At 42.8% G+C, this 16,686-nt stretch overlaps 1 protein-coding gene across 1 annotated transcript in view; it reads right to left on the reverse strand.

Annotated features, from left to right (window-relative positions):
* Positions 1-16,686, reverse strand: part of LOC143986724 (uncharacterized) — a 136,922-nt gene that overhangs the window by 51,800 nt on the left and 68,436 nt on the right. The window contains exons 25-31 of the mRNA XM_077485130.1: positions 10,945-11,085; positions 9,502-9,609; positions 6,180-6,293; positions 5,143-5,265; positions 3,939-4,052; positions 1,179-1,292; positions 973-1,095 (exon numbers count right to left, since the gene is read on the reverse strand). Of these exons, the coding sequence (XP_077341256.1) occupies positions 973-1,095; positions 1,179-1,292; positions 3,939-4,052; positions 5,143-5,265; positions 6,180-6,293; positions 9,502-9,609; positions 10,945-11,085 (837 nt within the window). The remainder of the gene's footprint in view (positions 1-972; positions 1,096-1,178; positions 1,293-3,938; positions 4,053-5,142; positions 5,266-6,179; positions 6,294-9,501; positions 9,610-10,944; positions 11,086-16,686) is intronic.

Raw genomic sequence — 16,686 nt, forward strand, 5'->3', positions numbered from 1 at the left:
GGATATTTATTATAACAAAAAGTAAAAAATAATGCGTTTTTTTTCAAAATTGTCGCTCTATTTTTGTTTATAGCGCAAAAAATAAAAAACGCAGGGGTGATCAAATACCACCAAAACAAAGCTCTATTTGTGGGAAAAAAAGGACGTCAATTTTGTTTGGGAGCCACGTCGCACGACCGCGCAATTTTCAGTTAAAGTGACGCAGTGCCGAATCGCAAAAAGTGGTCTGGTCTTTGACCAGCAAATTGGTCCGGTCTGAAAGTGGTTAAACAGTAGCTTCATTTTTGTTGAGAAAAAAAAAACAATAAAACAAACATTCCCATCTGGGTGATCTATATACATTGCAAGGATTTTAACAAACTTTGTTGCAGATTCCTACCTTTTGTTATTCTGAAGAAATCGCTGTTTGTTTGTCTTTGTCCATGTGCATAGTGAATATAAATGGAAGTGACTGTAATTATCAATCAACTGCTGTACTTGTGGGTTTCTAGTGAGGAAATCCGCGGCGTTTTCCCACATCGCATGCCTCCCGCTGGCAGTTCACACTGCCCTATGCGGACTGCTGGGAGTGTCAGTGAAATGTTAATGACACCCCCCAGATCAGTCCGCATATCGCAGTGCGATCTGCAAACTCGGACAGAAATCGGATCGCATGGTGTGAACACCCATGCAATCCGATTCTGCTGCGGACCAAAAAAAGGGTCCCGTGCGAGTTTGCGACGGGTGCGATGCAAATTCAGCCATACTATCTGTATGGCTGAACTCGCATCGCACAGAGATCGGATGTGATTTGCACTGCAGTGCGGTGCGAATCACATCCGGTTCTTGCTGCCGCAGCGGTGTGAACCCAGCCTTAAGTAGTTAAGTAACATGTGCCAATTATAGGAAAAAAATGTAACTAGTAGAAAAAAAAAATATTTATTAAATAAAAAAGCTGCATGCCCAGGCCAAGTAGGTGATCAGTACACTTACCAGTACAGTTAAAGCCGTCTCCTCTATAGCCACTGTTACAAGTACATTTGTAGGATCCAGGTGTATTGGTGCACATTGCATGCTGGTCACAATTATTGAGCCCTTGGGAACATTCATCCACATCTGGAAGAAACAAATACAATATAATTCTTGCTGCACAGCTCATCTACAACTACAGGTGAATAGAACATTCAGTATTCCCTTACCTGTAGTACAGTTGCTGCCAGTCCAGCCTTTCTGGCACAGACAAGAGTAAGCATTCACTTTTTTTATACAGACTGCACCATTCTTACAAGGGGCACTTGCACAATCATCAATTTCTATAAAGATATAAAAAGAAATGGCATTCTAAACAACAGGCAAAGCCTAGATTGCATGGAGGACAATAGAAACAATCATCACATGGCAGATGTTCTAATCACATGACCAGATTTTCTCAAATAATACCTTTTTGAATTCCAGAATGACAGCAGCGCTCAGTGCATGCTATCAATAGTGTTGTAGTTTGCAATCTTATAATCTTATCTTGTATGGACTCATATGCAGGGCTGGACTTACCATTGGGCTTGACTGGGCTCAAGCCCATGGGCCCCACCCAATAGGGGGCCCCGCCAAGATACATAGCCAAGTGTACTCGGATCAGCTCTGCTCACAGTCACGCCCAGTCCCGCCCTATGATGGACATAACACAGGGACTGGGCGTGACTGTGAGCCAAGCCGAGTACACTCGGCTACTCTCGGCTCTGCTTTGGACTGCAAGAGGACCCTTAGCCGCCGAGAGGACCCTTAGCCACCGAGAGCCGACGAGAGGACCCGAGAAGCCGTCGACATACACAGGACTCTGTATCTTGGCGACGCCATTTTTAAACTTCAAGACTGCAATGACAAGGCTGAAAATGACAAGGCTGCAAATGACACTGGGGCAAGGCTGCAAATGACAAGGCTGCAATGACATTGGACAAGGCTGCAGATGGATGGCCAAGGCTGCAGATGGACACTGATAAGGCTGCATTGATGGGCATTTAAATGTAATTTTTTTCCTTAAATTTCCCTCCTAAAAGTTTTCTTCCTTAAATTCCCTCCTAAAACTCAGTGTTATAAGCCAATAAATACGGTAATGTATAGAAGGTAGGGCCGAAAGTGACTCAAGCCCAGGGGCCCCCACCACCCTAAGTCCTGCCCTGCTCATATGTGAATGTGTGAGATTGCCTTAAACAGCACCTTCACAGTGACCTCCTTAAATTTATTTTTAGAATGCATAGGTAACTCCAGACCATGGACACTGCTCCTCCTACCTTTTTTTAGGCCACCGCATTCAATAGGTAGCCTCATGGGCTATCAGTTTATTGATTTATCTGCAGAACACAACCTGAGCTTTGACAAGTCAGGTCACCCATTCCAATTGGTGATCAGTAGGAATATGTCAGATGTAGAAGCAAATGAGATCTGGATCACCAGAAAAATCTGTGGTTGATATATGCATATTAGTATGCCCAGGTTTTGGATATACCCGAGCACCTGAAAATTAACCATAAATGAAAGCAAGCATGTGAATATGCTTGTTCTATGAATCTGGGATGCCCATATTTGCAGTGAGCCCACAGGTTTGTAGCACCCTCTAGGTTGCTAGATGGATGTAAATAGGGTTTTTTGGCTGAATAGGTAAATTTAGGCAGGCCTAGCTGGTAGTTAGGCCTGTTTGTTTTGATTTGGGTTGGGATTGGCTTAGTGTAGAGCTGGTGACTCACAAGCAGCATCGTATTTGTTTTGACGCCCATAAAAAGTTCTGGTGCAACCAATTACCTTCAGACGTCATAAAATTAGTGAAATGATGTCCAGCTGTGTGCAATCTAAGTGTCACATGATCTGTCATTACATATACATACCTTTTTGAAAAGGCCCCAGAGGCTGCAACACCTAAGCAAGAGGCACCACTAACCAAACACTGCCCTGAAGACCAAGGAACTCTCCACACAAGTAAGGGACAATGTTGTTGAGAAGTCAGGGTTAGGTTATAAAAAATATCCAAATCTTCGATGATCCCTAGGAGCACCATCAAATCTATCATAACCAAATGGAAAGAACATGGCACAACAGCAAACCTGCCAAGAGACGGCTGCACACCAAAACTCACGGACCGGGCAAGGAGGACATTAATCAGAGAGACAACACAGAGACCTAAGCTAACCCTGGAGGAGCTGCCGAGTTCCACAGCAGAGACTGGAGTATCTGTACATAGGATGACAATAAGCCGTGCGCTCCATAGAGTTGGGCTTTATAGCAGGGTGGCCAGAAGAAAGCCATTACTTTCATCAAAAAACAGCAAAAAAACAAATGGGTATTTTTTGAGTTTGCGAAAAGGCACGTAGGAGACTCCCAAAATGTATGGAGGAAGGTGCTCTGGTCTGACTAGATAAAAATGTTACTTTTTGGCCATCAAAGAAAACCTTATGTCTGGAGCAAACCCAACATATCACTTCACCCAAAGAACACCATCCCCACAATGAAACATAGTGATGGCAGCATCATGCTGTGGGTGTAGGTGTATATACGTTGAGTTCTGTGTAAATTACATTTCAATCGAGTGGGCATCCCATATTCCCTTACCCTATCCAAGTTTAATACCCCTCAATAAAATTACAAAAAACAAGTGCAAGGACTGTTATATCTCTCTGGATGCTTGAAATCATGTGCTTGGTTGGGCAGGGTGACAGATGGACTGCTATACTCAGCAGCCCCTATGGGGGTACCACTACCCTTTTAATCTCTTTGGACTTTTTTTCTGAGCTAGGCATCATATACACATAAATTCAGATTAGTTATACTATAAGTACGGTAATCACTTTTTTCTATAAAATTAGATCTAGAGATATAAATTACAAATTTCCAGCAGAAATACATTCTTGGGTGTTTCTTGTGCAATAAATGACATAAATAACACATAAAGTATATTCTGATGTACTCACCAATTTCACATATTTTTCCACTGTATCCCATGGGGCATGAACAGGAATAGGAATTCAGAGAACTTATACAAGTTGCACCATTCAAACAAGGATTGCTGAGACACAAGTTTATAACTGCCGAGAGAAAAAGACATTTCATACATTTTGTGTATTACATAATTGTTTTAAATTCTAACAAACTCCTAGCTGATACTGCTGGTACTTTTTGTTTTGATGAGAAAATATGCAAACACTTTGAGCACACATGTATAATTCTCCAGCCTATTTCTTTACATCTAAATAGGGACACAGAATATCAAGTTTCCTTAGCTCATGTTTGGGTGGCCACCATTATTTTCCAGCACTGCCTTAACCCTCTTGGGCATGGAGTTCACCAGAGCTGCAGATTACCACTGTAGTCCTTTTCCACTCTTCAATGACATCATAGAGCTGGTGGATGTTAGAGACCTTGCGCTCCTTCACCTTCGATTCAAGGATGCCCCACAGATTCTCAATATGGATTAGGTCTGGAGACATGCTTGGCCAGCCCATCACCTTTACCCTCAGCTTCTTTAGCATGGCAGTGGTCATCTTGGAGGTGTTTTTGGGTCATTATCATGTTGGAATACTGCCCTGAGGCCCATTCTCTGAAGGGAGGGGATCATGCTCTGCTTCAGTATGTCACAGTACATGTTGGCATTTATGGTTCCCTCAATTAACCATAGCCCCCCCAGTGCCAGCAGCACTCATGCAGCAAAAAATATTTACAAAAATATGAGGGGTGTACTCACTTTTGTGACATACTGTATATTCTAGTTTCTGAGGAAGATGTCTAAATGTTTTTTGAAGTTATTGATACTCGCAGCTAGTGCCACTTCTTTTATACTCAAACAGGGTTAACTACCTCCCGCCCGCCATCCTTTTACTATCCCTTCTTGTTCAGTGCCCTGATTACCAGTGCAGCCCCAGCAGTGCCCATAAGTGACACCAATCAATGCCCATCAGTGTCACCAATCAGTGCTGCCTTTTAGTGCCCATCAGTGCCTGCTCATCAGTGCCGCTCATCCAGTTCATTGGATGTCCAATGAAAGTAAAGTGAGTGTGCTGAATGGCATGATAGAGCAGATTCAGGTATTAATTTATAGTCCTGGCAAATTTATTTTCTAAAGGATTTTTTTTTAAATACAAAATAATATGTAATTATTGCACTGAATCCCACACTTACATTGACAACTTTGTCCAGTTTCTCTATATCCTGTCTTGCAGGTACATGTGTAAGAACCTCTGGTGTTAGTGCATATAGCTTTGGGGTCACATTTTGCAATTCCCAGGGAGCATTCATCAACATCTGAAAAGCAAAAAAAATTTAGCGATATACAGTATATCCATAGGAAACATCCGGTATTATAAGATTTCAGAACTGCAATAAATAAAATGTAAAATGTAGATGTACTAGTGGTATTTAACAAAGAGTTGGGCACACACAATGCTCAAACAACTCTTCTGAACTTAGAACATGCAACAGATGCTGCTTCTAATTAATTAAAGGGGAGCGGGCTCCTTTGTTAATTGGGGATGATCTGTTGTCTGTTTTGTGGCTCTGACAGGCAAAGCACACAGCACAGAAAACAGAGAGAGCTGGCGTTGCAGGCCACAGTCTCTGCTTGTCCCCATCCCCGCTTGGCTCAGATTAAAGAGGAGTAGGGTGTTAACCCTGTGCATTTTCTGCTCGTGTTGTGTGCTCACTACAGTGGCAGAGTGAGGAATGTGAGTGGTTGCACTTGGCGGTGATCTGCGGCAGTTTTCTGTTAATCAAATGCAGACCTGCGCTAGTTTCTATTTTACTCTGAAAGACAAACTGGAGCAGATGGTGAAGATAGCCTTGAAACAGGTCTCTGTGATCTAATGAACGCCACATCATTATAATGGCACAGGAAGCTTAGTTAATTCCCTAGACAGACTCTAAAAGAGATTTTAGGATAATTTAACTTCTTCAAACAAAAATCAATAGGCTCCAACCAGTGCATTGTACAAAATTGAGTGGCTACCAGCATAAGAACATGAATGGCAAAGCAAGTTGTCTGTTGCATCCTATTATGTTCTGTGTTGCAGGTGAAAAAAAGTATTACGGTAGATTGATTGTTGGGTAACACTTTTTCTCCTTACAGTTCTTTGGAAGTTCATAATAAGTTCACTCACTGATAAAAACAGAATTAAGAGGCAGAAATGCAATAACACAAATATGTATGCACATTTTCTTACCCTCATTGCATGTGCTTCCCTGCCACCCAGCTGGACACAGACAGGAGAAAGTATAGTATCCATCAATACAGGTGCTGCGATTTGTACATGGGCTTGAGGCACAGTCATCAGGGTCTGTAAGGAAACATCTGTCTATCACAAAGGTATTCAATTGCAAGAAAAGGGGGGGGGGGCAGAAGGGGCCCATCCCAGTGTTGATATGTGGAGGGGGTGGGAGAGGAAAATGCTTGGAGCTTTGACTGCTTTGTTCATCTGTCAGAAGAAGCAGGTGCCTTGATAGCTGTTGAAGAGAGGATTCTACTCTCTCCTCCCTCCAATTGCAGCCTGGTAACAGGTACCTACTGAGAACTCCCCTCCATCTCAGTACAATACCGCCAAGGAGGGCAGATTGCTCTTTTTCCCGTTTACGTTTGTCATGTGACATATTACATGATCTGAGATAGGAAGAAGGGGAAGCTGCCTTCATTCCACTTGGGCGCAGAGCTGAGAAGGTCTGAACTGAGTGAGTATACAGAGGGTGGGGGATAGCTCAATCCTAGACTTCACCTCCCCTCCTCAAAACCCATCAAAAATGTACCACATGCCAAGAGAAATTACATTGTTTTCAATGGTGCCCTTCTTAATCAATTGGACTTAGCAAAGTGCGATTTTGGAAAGGGCCCTTGTACTATTTTTAGCGCCACTCCAGTGTGATTTCAGCACAATTGACTTCTATGTTATCTCATAGAAGTTACACCATGATTAGATAAGAAGTGATCCCTGTGGGACCTAAATATTTTTTTTAACCCTCACCCCTGCTCCCAAGTCATTGCTTTCTAAGAACTCTTTACCCAAGCACATTCCATTCACACCTGAGCATAGTGAAAATATGTGTTCCCACTCATTTTTCACTGCCCCACCCGTGGCACACATAGGGCAGCCCATTCACCTGTATGGGTTGCCCTACATGCAACAGATGCCCCAAAGTAGCACCAGAACCTTTTCGGCCATGGAAAGTCACATGGTTTTCAGTGCACTTTTTGGAGAGATTGTAGAGCTTTGTGTTGCGTAGCAAAACATGGGTCTACCAACCATGACTGGGGTGTCATCAACAATTAGGATCCATTCGCAGCTCACAAAATGTGCATTTTGCCTCATGTTTCCAAACACGCATTTAGCTTGCATTGAAAATTAAGGCTGCATTCGTATCTGCACATTTCCGAACACAAAAACACGCACTTTGCTGCACATTTCAGAAATACGCTGCAAATGCACTTCACACTTGTCCTGCCATTTAGACTGCATTTGCATCTAAACATTTCTGAATGTAAATATGCATGCTTCACCGTACATGTTGCTATTTAGGCTGCATATGCATCTCTGCATTTCCGATTGCAAAAAAGCGTGCTTTTCCACGCATTTCAGAAATGTGCTGCGAATGTTATGCTTGTGTTGTCATTGAACTGCAAGCATGATGTGTCACACAACACTGGGAAACCAAGAGTAAAAAGGAAAAGGATTTATGTCACACTAGCTATTGTTATAACAGTGGCCAAAACCAAAAATCAAAGTTGCATTAAGTTGCAAGAAAGTTACACTACATAGTCTTATCAAAGTTGCAAGCACGTTGCATCAAAATTGCATCAAGTCGCAAGCAGAAATGCATCTAGATCGCAAAAGTGTGTGGTGTACTGGCACTGATGCAGCAGTTTTCTTCTTAGTCATACTACTGATGCGACAGTTTGTTTCCTTCCAGTGACACTACCAACGCAGGGTAATTTTTCAGTGACAGCACTGATGTGGGGAGAATGTTTTCCTTCTGGTGACATCACTGACACAGGGACTTTTTTGTTTCTTTCAGTGAAACCACTGACGCTTTGACATTTTTTCTTCACTACTGTTTGCCCCATATTTGTGCACCAATTTTAAGGAAAAAAATTAAAACTGTTACTCTAACTGCTTAAAATGTGTTAGCTTTTGTTAGTCAAGTCCATCTAAATCTGCTAGTAAATGTAATGCCCTGTACACGCGAGCGGATTTTCGCTCAAGCTTGGTTTGCAAACATACGGTCACACAAAAGTTCTCTGAACTCTAGACCGTCAAAAATGTGGTGACGTACAACACTACGACAAGCCGAATTTTGCGTGTTGGAATTAGTACAGACAATCAAAATTTCCGATCTGAACTTTTTTCGACTGAAAAATTGAGCACATGCTCTCAATCTTTTGCTGGCTGAAATTACGCCAGCAAAAGTCCGATGGAGCATACACAGGATTGCATTTTCCGACCAAAAGCTCTCATCAGAGTTTTGCTGGCGGAATTTTCGATCATGTGTATGGGGCATTACACTACCCTACCCACAGACTGACGATACCCCATCCAGAATGGAGACACCTAAAGTGTTACTGGCCAGATTACCAAGTAAAAGGAAGAAAAACAAAAAACAAAAAAATTAATGCAGCCACCACATTCAGGATAAACTGCAATATATAGAATTTTTATTTTTCGGTTCATTTATGCTTCAGTTCATTTTGCTTAAGATGAGATGTGTGCCCATCCAAAACTTAGTTTTTCTTAGTTTTGGATAGATTGGACAAAGATTAGAACACCTGCCACTGCTATTCAGGACTCCATCAGATAGATTTCCCTTCACTTACTATCCTTTTGACAACATTTTCCCAGACAGGAACTAGGAAGTCTCCAACAGTAGCACACACAAATAAAAATACAGCACAGTAGGGATTAAATCAATTGGCAGGTCAATGTCCCCTTTTTAGATTTTCCCTCTTTGTATCTGGTGAAACCATTGTTAGCAGGAAAGTAAATGAGGTAAAATCTCTCCCTAAAAGAACCCTAGATAGAATATGTACCAGACTGGAGATCATCTCCTTTTTAAGAATATCCAAAATATTAGTTTTGCAAGCAACTTTTTGCTTTATTTTTATTTTTTAAGGTAATAGAGTTGCTTTATAGGGATACAGATATTCATTTGTAGACTAATGCCGTGTACACACGACCTGACTTTTCGAGAGCAAAGTTCAGACGGAACAAATCCGTCGGACAATTAGATCATGTGTGGGCTTCATCGGACCTTTTCTGGCTAAAATTCTGACGGACTTTAGAAATAGAACATGTTTCAAATCTTTCCACCGGAGCCAGTTCCTACAACGCAAGGGCCTTTTTCTAGTCCTGTCATACGTCATGGTGTTAAACGATCAGACTTTGTTGCAATGCAAAAAAGTCTGTCGGAGTTCATTCCGGCGGAAAGTCCGGTCGTGGGTACGCTGCATAAGACATAACTACATACATTATACTCTCCATGTTACTTTATAATTTACCATACCTGTTGTATTAGTGGAAAGGCTCTGAGTTGTTATTGTTGTAGTTGCAGAACTGAGGCTTGTAATGGCTTTGGTTGTTTTAAGTTGATAGGCAGTTGTTGGTTTATTATCTGTTAGAAGAAAGGTAAAAGTGACCCTGTTAAAGCTGTTGTTATAGCCTTTATTCTAAAATTACTGTTGCCGACTTCACAGAAGAGTGATGTCAAAAAAAGAACCAAGTGGTGCATTGAGTCTACCCCCTTTTTTTTTGTTTTTTTTATTATTTTTGTGTTATCTTTTGTATTATTTTTTTTTATTGTACGCTTGTCCTAAATGTGTCTGAAGCCACTTACTGTTGACTGACTCACCACCTTTTCTGGAATCAGCTACTGTTTCAGTAAAATTATAACTTTTACTCCTGCCAGTTTGAGGTCATGTCCCAGAGTTCCTGATCTTAGCTCCATATTGAAAATACTGCCCTCCTGTTAATTGCAAACATTTTTTTTGTCGCTTTTTTCTTCTAGGCTCTTGCTTAAAGCTGAACTCTGGGAGAACAAATATTGTGTGAAAATAATGCTCATGTGCAATTTGAATCTTGGTGGGCTTTGTGAATCTCTTCCAGATGTGTGCAGTAATCCAGTTCTCTGTGCAAGGATTTCCTGCTGTGCTTTCTTCTTGTACAGGGTGACTGGTCTCTCCCCTTCTTGCAGTTTTCTGCAAGCAGCCTGCAGAGGGTGGAGCCTGCTGGGTCCCTCCCACATCTCTGCTATGTTTAGCACAGTGATGATGTCATTACTATTTTACATGGTAATCGATGGGTTTGTAAGCTTAGCTATCTTTTTTAATGTGTACTGGAATCCTGAATCTGTTTAACTTCCTGACTATGAATAAACCACTTTGGTTAAATCACTATGAAACACACTTATATCCTGTAGTGACTTAGTGGCTGGCAGATGAAAGTACATCATTTGATGGAACGTAGGAATCCACCATGCTCAAAAATGTAATACTGAAGATTGTGACAGATGATGTACTGTAGCTCTTAAGGCCGAAGCACACAGTAAAGTGAACATGTTTTTTCGTGTTCCATTTTTGACAGTCCATTCACTTCAGTAGGCCTCCAGATGTGTGTGAATGTACAAAAAGTACACGACTTTTAGCAATTGTGATGTACCAAACCACATGGTACTGCAGTATTTTGCAGTTTGGTGGCCACAAATGTGCTACATTTGGGGTGCAATTAACATATAATGGAATTAACAAATTATGGTGTCTAACAAAGGCAGGGCTGTGTGAATTGGTTTTTTAAGACAGTGAAGTGAGGACTTGCTTTCTACTGAAGAGTCATTCCCTTTTGCGGGCACCTTTCTTGGCAATCTTTTTTTATAGGTATACAGATATTTATTTTTGGAAATGCATAAACTTTTAACTCTCTCCATATTTTATTGTTTTGGTATATACTATACCTGTTGTTTTAGTGGTAGGCTTCAGAGTTGTTGCTGTTGTTGCTGTTGTTGTAGTTGTTGTAGTTGAAGTTGTTGTTGTAGTAGTTGCACTTGTACTGGCTTTGGTTGATTCAAGCAGATTTATGCCTGTTGATTTACTACCTATTAGAAAAGAGGCAAAACAGACCTATGCCGTTATAGCCTTCATTCATAAATGTAATTCAAAATGTAATTGTTATTCTTAATTTCCCCTCATATATACAGTATACAGGATAGATAAATAGATAGATAGATAGATAGATAGATAGATAGATAGATAGATAGATAGATAGATAGATTTTAACTCCATCTTTTTCCCTCATATACATATATATATATATATATCTATGTATACTCTCACCTAGCAGTAAAAAGGGTCGCTAGTTCAAATCCCAACCATGACACCACCTGCCTGGAGTTTGCATGTTCTCCCTGTGCCTGCGTGGGTTTCCTCCGGGTACTCCGGTTTCCTCCCACACTCCAAAGACATGCTGGTAGGTTAATTGGCTTCTGTCTAAATTGGCCCTAGTATATGAATGTGAGTTAGGGACCTTAGATTGTAAGCTCCTTGAGGGTAGGGACAGATGTGAATGTACAATGTATATGTAAAGCGCTGCGTAAATTGACGACGCTATATGAATACCTTAAATAATAATAATAAATACATAAATAAATATATATGTATATATATATATATATATGTTGGCGGGTTGTAACCAACCTAGTTATATGCTGCCCAGGATGGGGGGGGGGGGGGGTTCTTGTTTTCCCAGTTCTTTTCAGGGTTTTTCTTTAGGTCCGACCCACTGTGTTATAAGAGAGAGACAGTGGTCTGGAACAGTGAGCCCAAAGGGGAGAGAGTAGGAGAGCCATGTTTATGTGGAGTAAGAGAATGTCATCTGCTGCTATGACCATGATGTAGGAGGTCATCGGGACCCAGGGTTCATCCCCATAGACACCAGCCATTGAGGAATGCCTTACACAAGGACTCTACCTTTGCTGGTATGCCGGGACGTATGCAGCACGTAGCCTGAGTTAGGATTAGGAATGTAGGAGGAAAGACTGTTCTCATTGGACTTTGTAATATGTTGCACTTTTTTTTTAAATAAAGCTTTTGAAACCTTGTTCCCACCTGGTCAGGGGGAAGTAATGCAAATAACCAGCACATTTCTATGACTAAGAACACTAAGTCACCTTGGGGTATGAACAAGACTGGCACAAGGGTTGGGCGGGAGGGTAGTCTACCCTGGGCGCAATGGTTTACTGTAGGGATGGGGGCACCTTCCTTCTTTTATAAGGCTGCCTGGAGTAATGACAACAACATCTCTACTCCTGTCAGTCCAGCACTGTGAGCAGCAAAGAGAGGAGGAGAGAACCGGGAGGTGGTGCAGGTATTCTCGCTCCCACTCATTCTTCCTGTCAGTGCAGTACTCCTGTATTAACAAGCAGGTGGGGGTGTTGACAGACACACAGGACCTGCACCAGGAGGAAGGATGAGAGTGAGAGAAATCACAGCCCGCACCACCGAGTACAGAAGTATCAAGAAGAGAGCTGCGAGTGGAGGAGAGAGCCACGAGTGAAGGAGGGAGCTATTAACACATGAATGTGCTCAATGTTAAAACTGTGCTGCACAGTGATTTTGACAAGCAATTTACTGCTGGTTTTAGGACCCCCTAAGCTTGCACATCATGAAGGATGGGAGCGCAGTTTGACATCTTTGGCCTGGGCACTGGATGACCTTGTCCGGCACTGGGTATGAAGACATCAGTACAAGACTCCATACAGTGTGGAGATACAAGTGGTTATCAAGGGTAACAGAGGTTTGCCAAGCAGCCTGTTGTGAATCATGTGCCTATTGCAGGAGGGATAGCCTCTTGCAGGAGGGAGCTATTGCCAACACCCTCACCGTGAGCTGTGTGTCTCCCATAGCAAAAGCAGCAGACTCGCACTTCAGAGGTTCCTGGCCTGTGCACAGGTATAGAAAAGAGGGATCTAAGTGCTCGTATGGAGTCCAGGCTAGGTGCACAGTAGGACTCCATCCTTTTACTGGGAGAGAGGTAGCGGTGATATGCAGGACGGGTGGATGTGGACAAAGCTCAGGGTTTCCCTCCTAAATGCAAGCTACAGTAAGGTGTACATTGTCAATGGGACCCAAGAGTTAATTGGAGAACATTTATACTGCAAGTGTACATAATATACATTCAGTTCTAAAAGCATAAGTCTACCCGAAAGCGGTTGTAAACCTTTACATATTGTCAGGGCTGGACTCTCAGCCCTACGTTCTCAGTGCTCAGGTTGCTCAGCTGTTGGTTAATTGACAGCACTCATCGTTCCACAGTGGCTCATCTGGTGATCATTTCCTGATCGTCAGTCCAGCCTACAGCCAGTAAAATGCCTAGTTCATTCCTTGGGTGCCTTTGCCTTGGTCAAACATATCTGGAAAATCTCTGCTGTGTTCCTGTTGAATACTTGCCTGGCTGATGTCCCTTCTGGTTCCTGATCCTGCCTGCTGCCTCGGACTACAATGATCTCTGGCTTCCTGCTTTAATGGCGTGTTCTGACTTTCCGCTTTGTCTACCATACCCTGGCTATGTTTTGACTACGTTTACTATTTGTACCATTTTTACTATTATATTAGGTGTGATTTTAACTGCATTTCCTGTCTCCGTCTGATTCATGGTTCCTGTCACAAATACCAAGTGAAGTGATTTGCCTCAGATGATACATAGAGATGAAACAAATTCTCATAAGTTTTAATTGTATATCTGCCGTCTTCCCCTTTCTACACTCTTTGGAAAGTACAGATCATGATAGAAATCTTTCTTCCTCTTTCAGCAGTGGGTGGGGAGTCTGGGCTTACACTGTGTGAGAGCTGATTGGAGGGAAGGGACACATCCCCTCCACATAGGCAGAGATACATAGAAACATGCAGAGCTGTAGTCTGAATAGATAACCTGTATGATTATTTGCCCTCCCCAACACAAATTTTCAGATACTGTTATCTCCTGTGTCGGATAACTTGTCAGAAATGACTCATACTGATAACATAGCAACAGAGCACCAGAGAGAAATGGCAGTTATGGCTTTGGAGAGAGATAAGTAAACACTACATATATATGTGCTTAGGTCAAATTTCATGAATGGGGTTTACAACCACTTTAAAGTTGAGTATTCCCCCATGGCAGCATTGATAAAAACAGCACAGAAGTAAAAAGGATCCCATGTGTAATTAAATGATCCTTTTACAGGCGTCTAGCATAGCAGGGAAGAACCCACCTTGGGGTAGACCTCTTTTGTGACCCACTCTTGGCACTCAATGAGGAGTGGAATATGGAGGAGGTACCACCCACCTACTCTAATATATATCTCTGCTCTCATGCTTCCAGATAGGCCCTCAGACAGACTAGAAGCCAGATGTACCCAGGATAGGCCAAAATGAACATACACCCACCCAGTCAGCCATCCAGGTAACACAGAACACTGATCACCGGACTCCACCCAAATATAGAGGTTCTCCCAGCAGGCTACAGGGCCCAGGAAAACACATGCCCATTGGGTGAGACACCCCTTATACGCCTAATCTGTCCTTGCATCGTCTTTGTCTTATCTAATGTCACCAGGTACCCGGCCACCCAGCGACAGAAGAGAGAAGTGCAGCAATTCCAAATCAATTGATCCCTAACAGTTGGCCAAGGCAACCATACCTGGCAGGTAAATTTAGGAGCAACCCTGCCTAAATTTAAGTGTGCTACACCAACTTAACACAGTGTGGACACATGGGAAGATGGCATGGAACCAGAGGGCACAAGAAATGGGAGGGTGACTCTTGGAAACAGGGGAATAGAAATTAGAGAGTGTGGCTAGTTGTTGCTGTCAGAGGAAGGAGGGTACCAGGTAAAAGGGTGAAAGTTAGAAATATCCCAATAAGTTAAGAAAAGCAGGGGGTAAATAGGATGGAAGGAAGATTTATATAAACACACATGTCCCTAGACAGGAAGGCAGGAGTGAGGTTGATCTATATAAGCTGTGGAGAAGAGAAGAGGAATACAGGTGTATCACCTTCTGTGTCAGGTGCTAGTTATGGGAGTTAGAGGAAAATTTACAGTTTAGGCTCTGCTGTAGACAGTGGAGCTTGTGGATTGCTTTTGTCTACTGGTTCTGCCACTGCAGGCTTACCTGTCTCCACCCAGCTTTCCAGAACTTTCAAGAAGCATGGTGAGCCGGAGAGGGTAGTGTCTGAGCTGGCCCTGTATACAGACTCAGCCAATCCCTGGTCAAGAAGAGTGGCCAGCAGGGGGCTGAGAGTAGCATGACCAAATTTCCTGGATTTCCCAGGACAGTCCCTCAATTGGCAGGTCTGTCCCAGGGCCTGGGCACCTTCATTCTGGGACAATACAGTGTGCCAGAATTGTCCCCTGCTCCTGGGATCTAATGCCCCCTAAAATAGCCCTCACATCACTGCTTTCACTCACTGCCAGCCTGTGGTGGACCCCTAGCTGGCCAGGACCCCTTTTACGATGAAGTATAAAAGGCAAGTAAAGTATAAAGCACTCACAGATTAGAAATCAGGGTTGAAATCATCAGTCAGGTCTCCCCAGCAAGCAGCGTTCTGTGCTGAACTGTCAGCACTTCACAGCTGAGCCCAGAGAGTGTGTGTGTGTGTGCCAGCCTGGAGCCACTAGCAAGCCTCTGCAGTGCAGTGTGCAGAGCGGATGATCAGCACATAAGGTTTGGCAGATAAGTATGCTGGGAGAAGAGAGGACAGTGACATATGAGATGACATCTTGGGAGGGATGGGAGGAAGACATCTCTTTAGATATCCGGGCAGGTTTCATGTTGGGACTTGTAATCCTTCACTTTTTGGGGATCTGACCCCCCAAAAGTGAAGGACTACAGGTCCCAGCATGAACCCCTCAGAGCTGAAGATGTGATGCCCCCCCCAATTAGTGAAGAACTACAGGTCCCAAAATGATACCATGAAATCTATGGGGTCACATCCTTATTTCTCAGGGGTTCATGCTGGGACTTTTAGTCCTTCAATTTTTTTGGGGGGGTACATCATTAGATTTCATGGGTTCATGCTGGGATTTGTAGTCCTTCCCTTTTGGGGGATTACGTGGCCTCCCCAAAAATGAAGGACTACAGATCCCAGTGTGGGGGGTGTCCCTGAATGGTAGTTTGAAAATGTGGTCACCCTAGCCGAGAGGTATATACTGTATAAGGGTGAGAGCAGAGAATAGCAGGGTGGAGATTGACCCAGCCTGGAAATGCTGTTAAGCTTTTCAAGTCTTTAAATAAGCTTTCCGAAGCCCTGATGGTTCTAGCTCACCAAGAAGCTGACATATCACCCCTAATGCCAAAGGAGCACTCAAGGCTCTGGTCTGTGTACTACACAGGAAGTAGAGATTAAGGAAAGAAGACACTACTGTGAGAAGGAAAGAGAGAGAACATATTCCACAGTGGTGAGATTAGTAATCAGACTGGGGAGGAATGAGCTGGATGGGGTTCACTTACAGTCTGTCAGATGCACTGTAGTTTGTAGATACGGTCTTGTATATGCTTTAGATAAAGTGCAGTGTAAAAGTGTCAAACTGTTTAGTCTAGACCAAATTGCTTGAGTTTATGAAGAGCTGACATAGATGTTCTTTTTTTCCCAATCAGTACTATGAGGTTTAGGACTGACATTAAAAACTAAACATGGACATATTCAAAATGAATAAATAT

This window comes from Lithobates pipiens, unplaced genomic scaffold, assembly GCF_037356315.1.
Source record: "Lithobates pipiens isolate NorthernLeopardFrog02 unplaced genomic scaffold, aLitPip1_a1.2 Scaffold_18, whole genome shotgun sequence".
In the NCBI taxonomy this organism is placed as follows: Eukaryota; Metazoa; Chordata; class Amphibia; order Anura; family Ranidae; genus Lithobates; species Lithobates pipiens.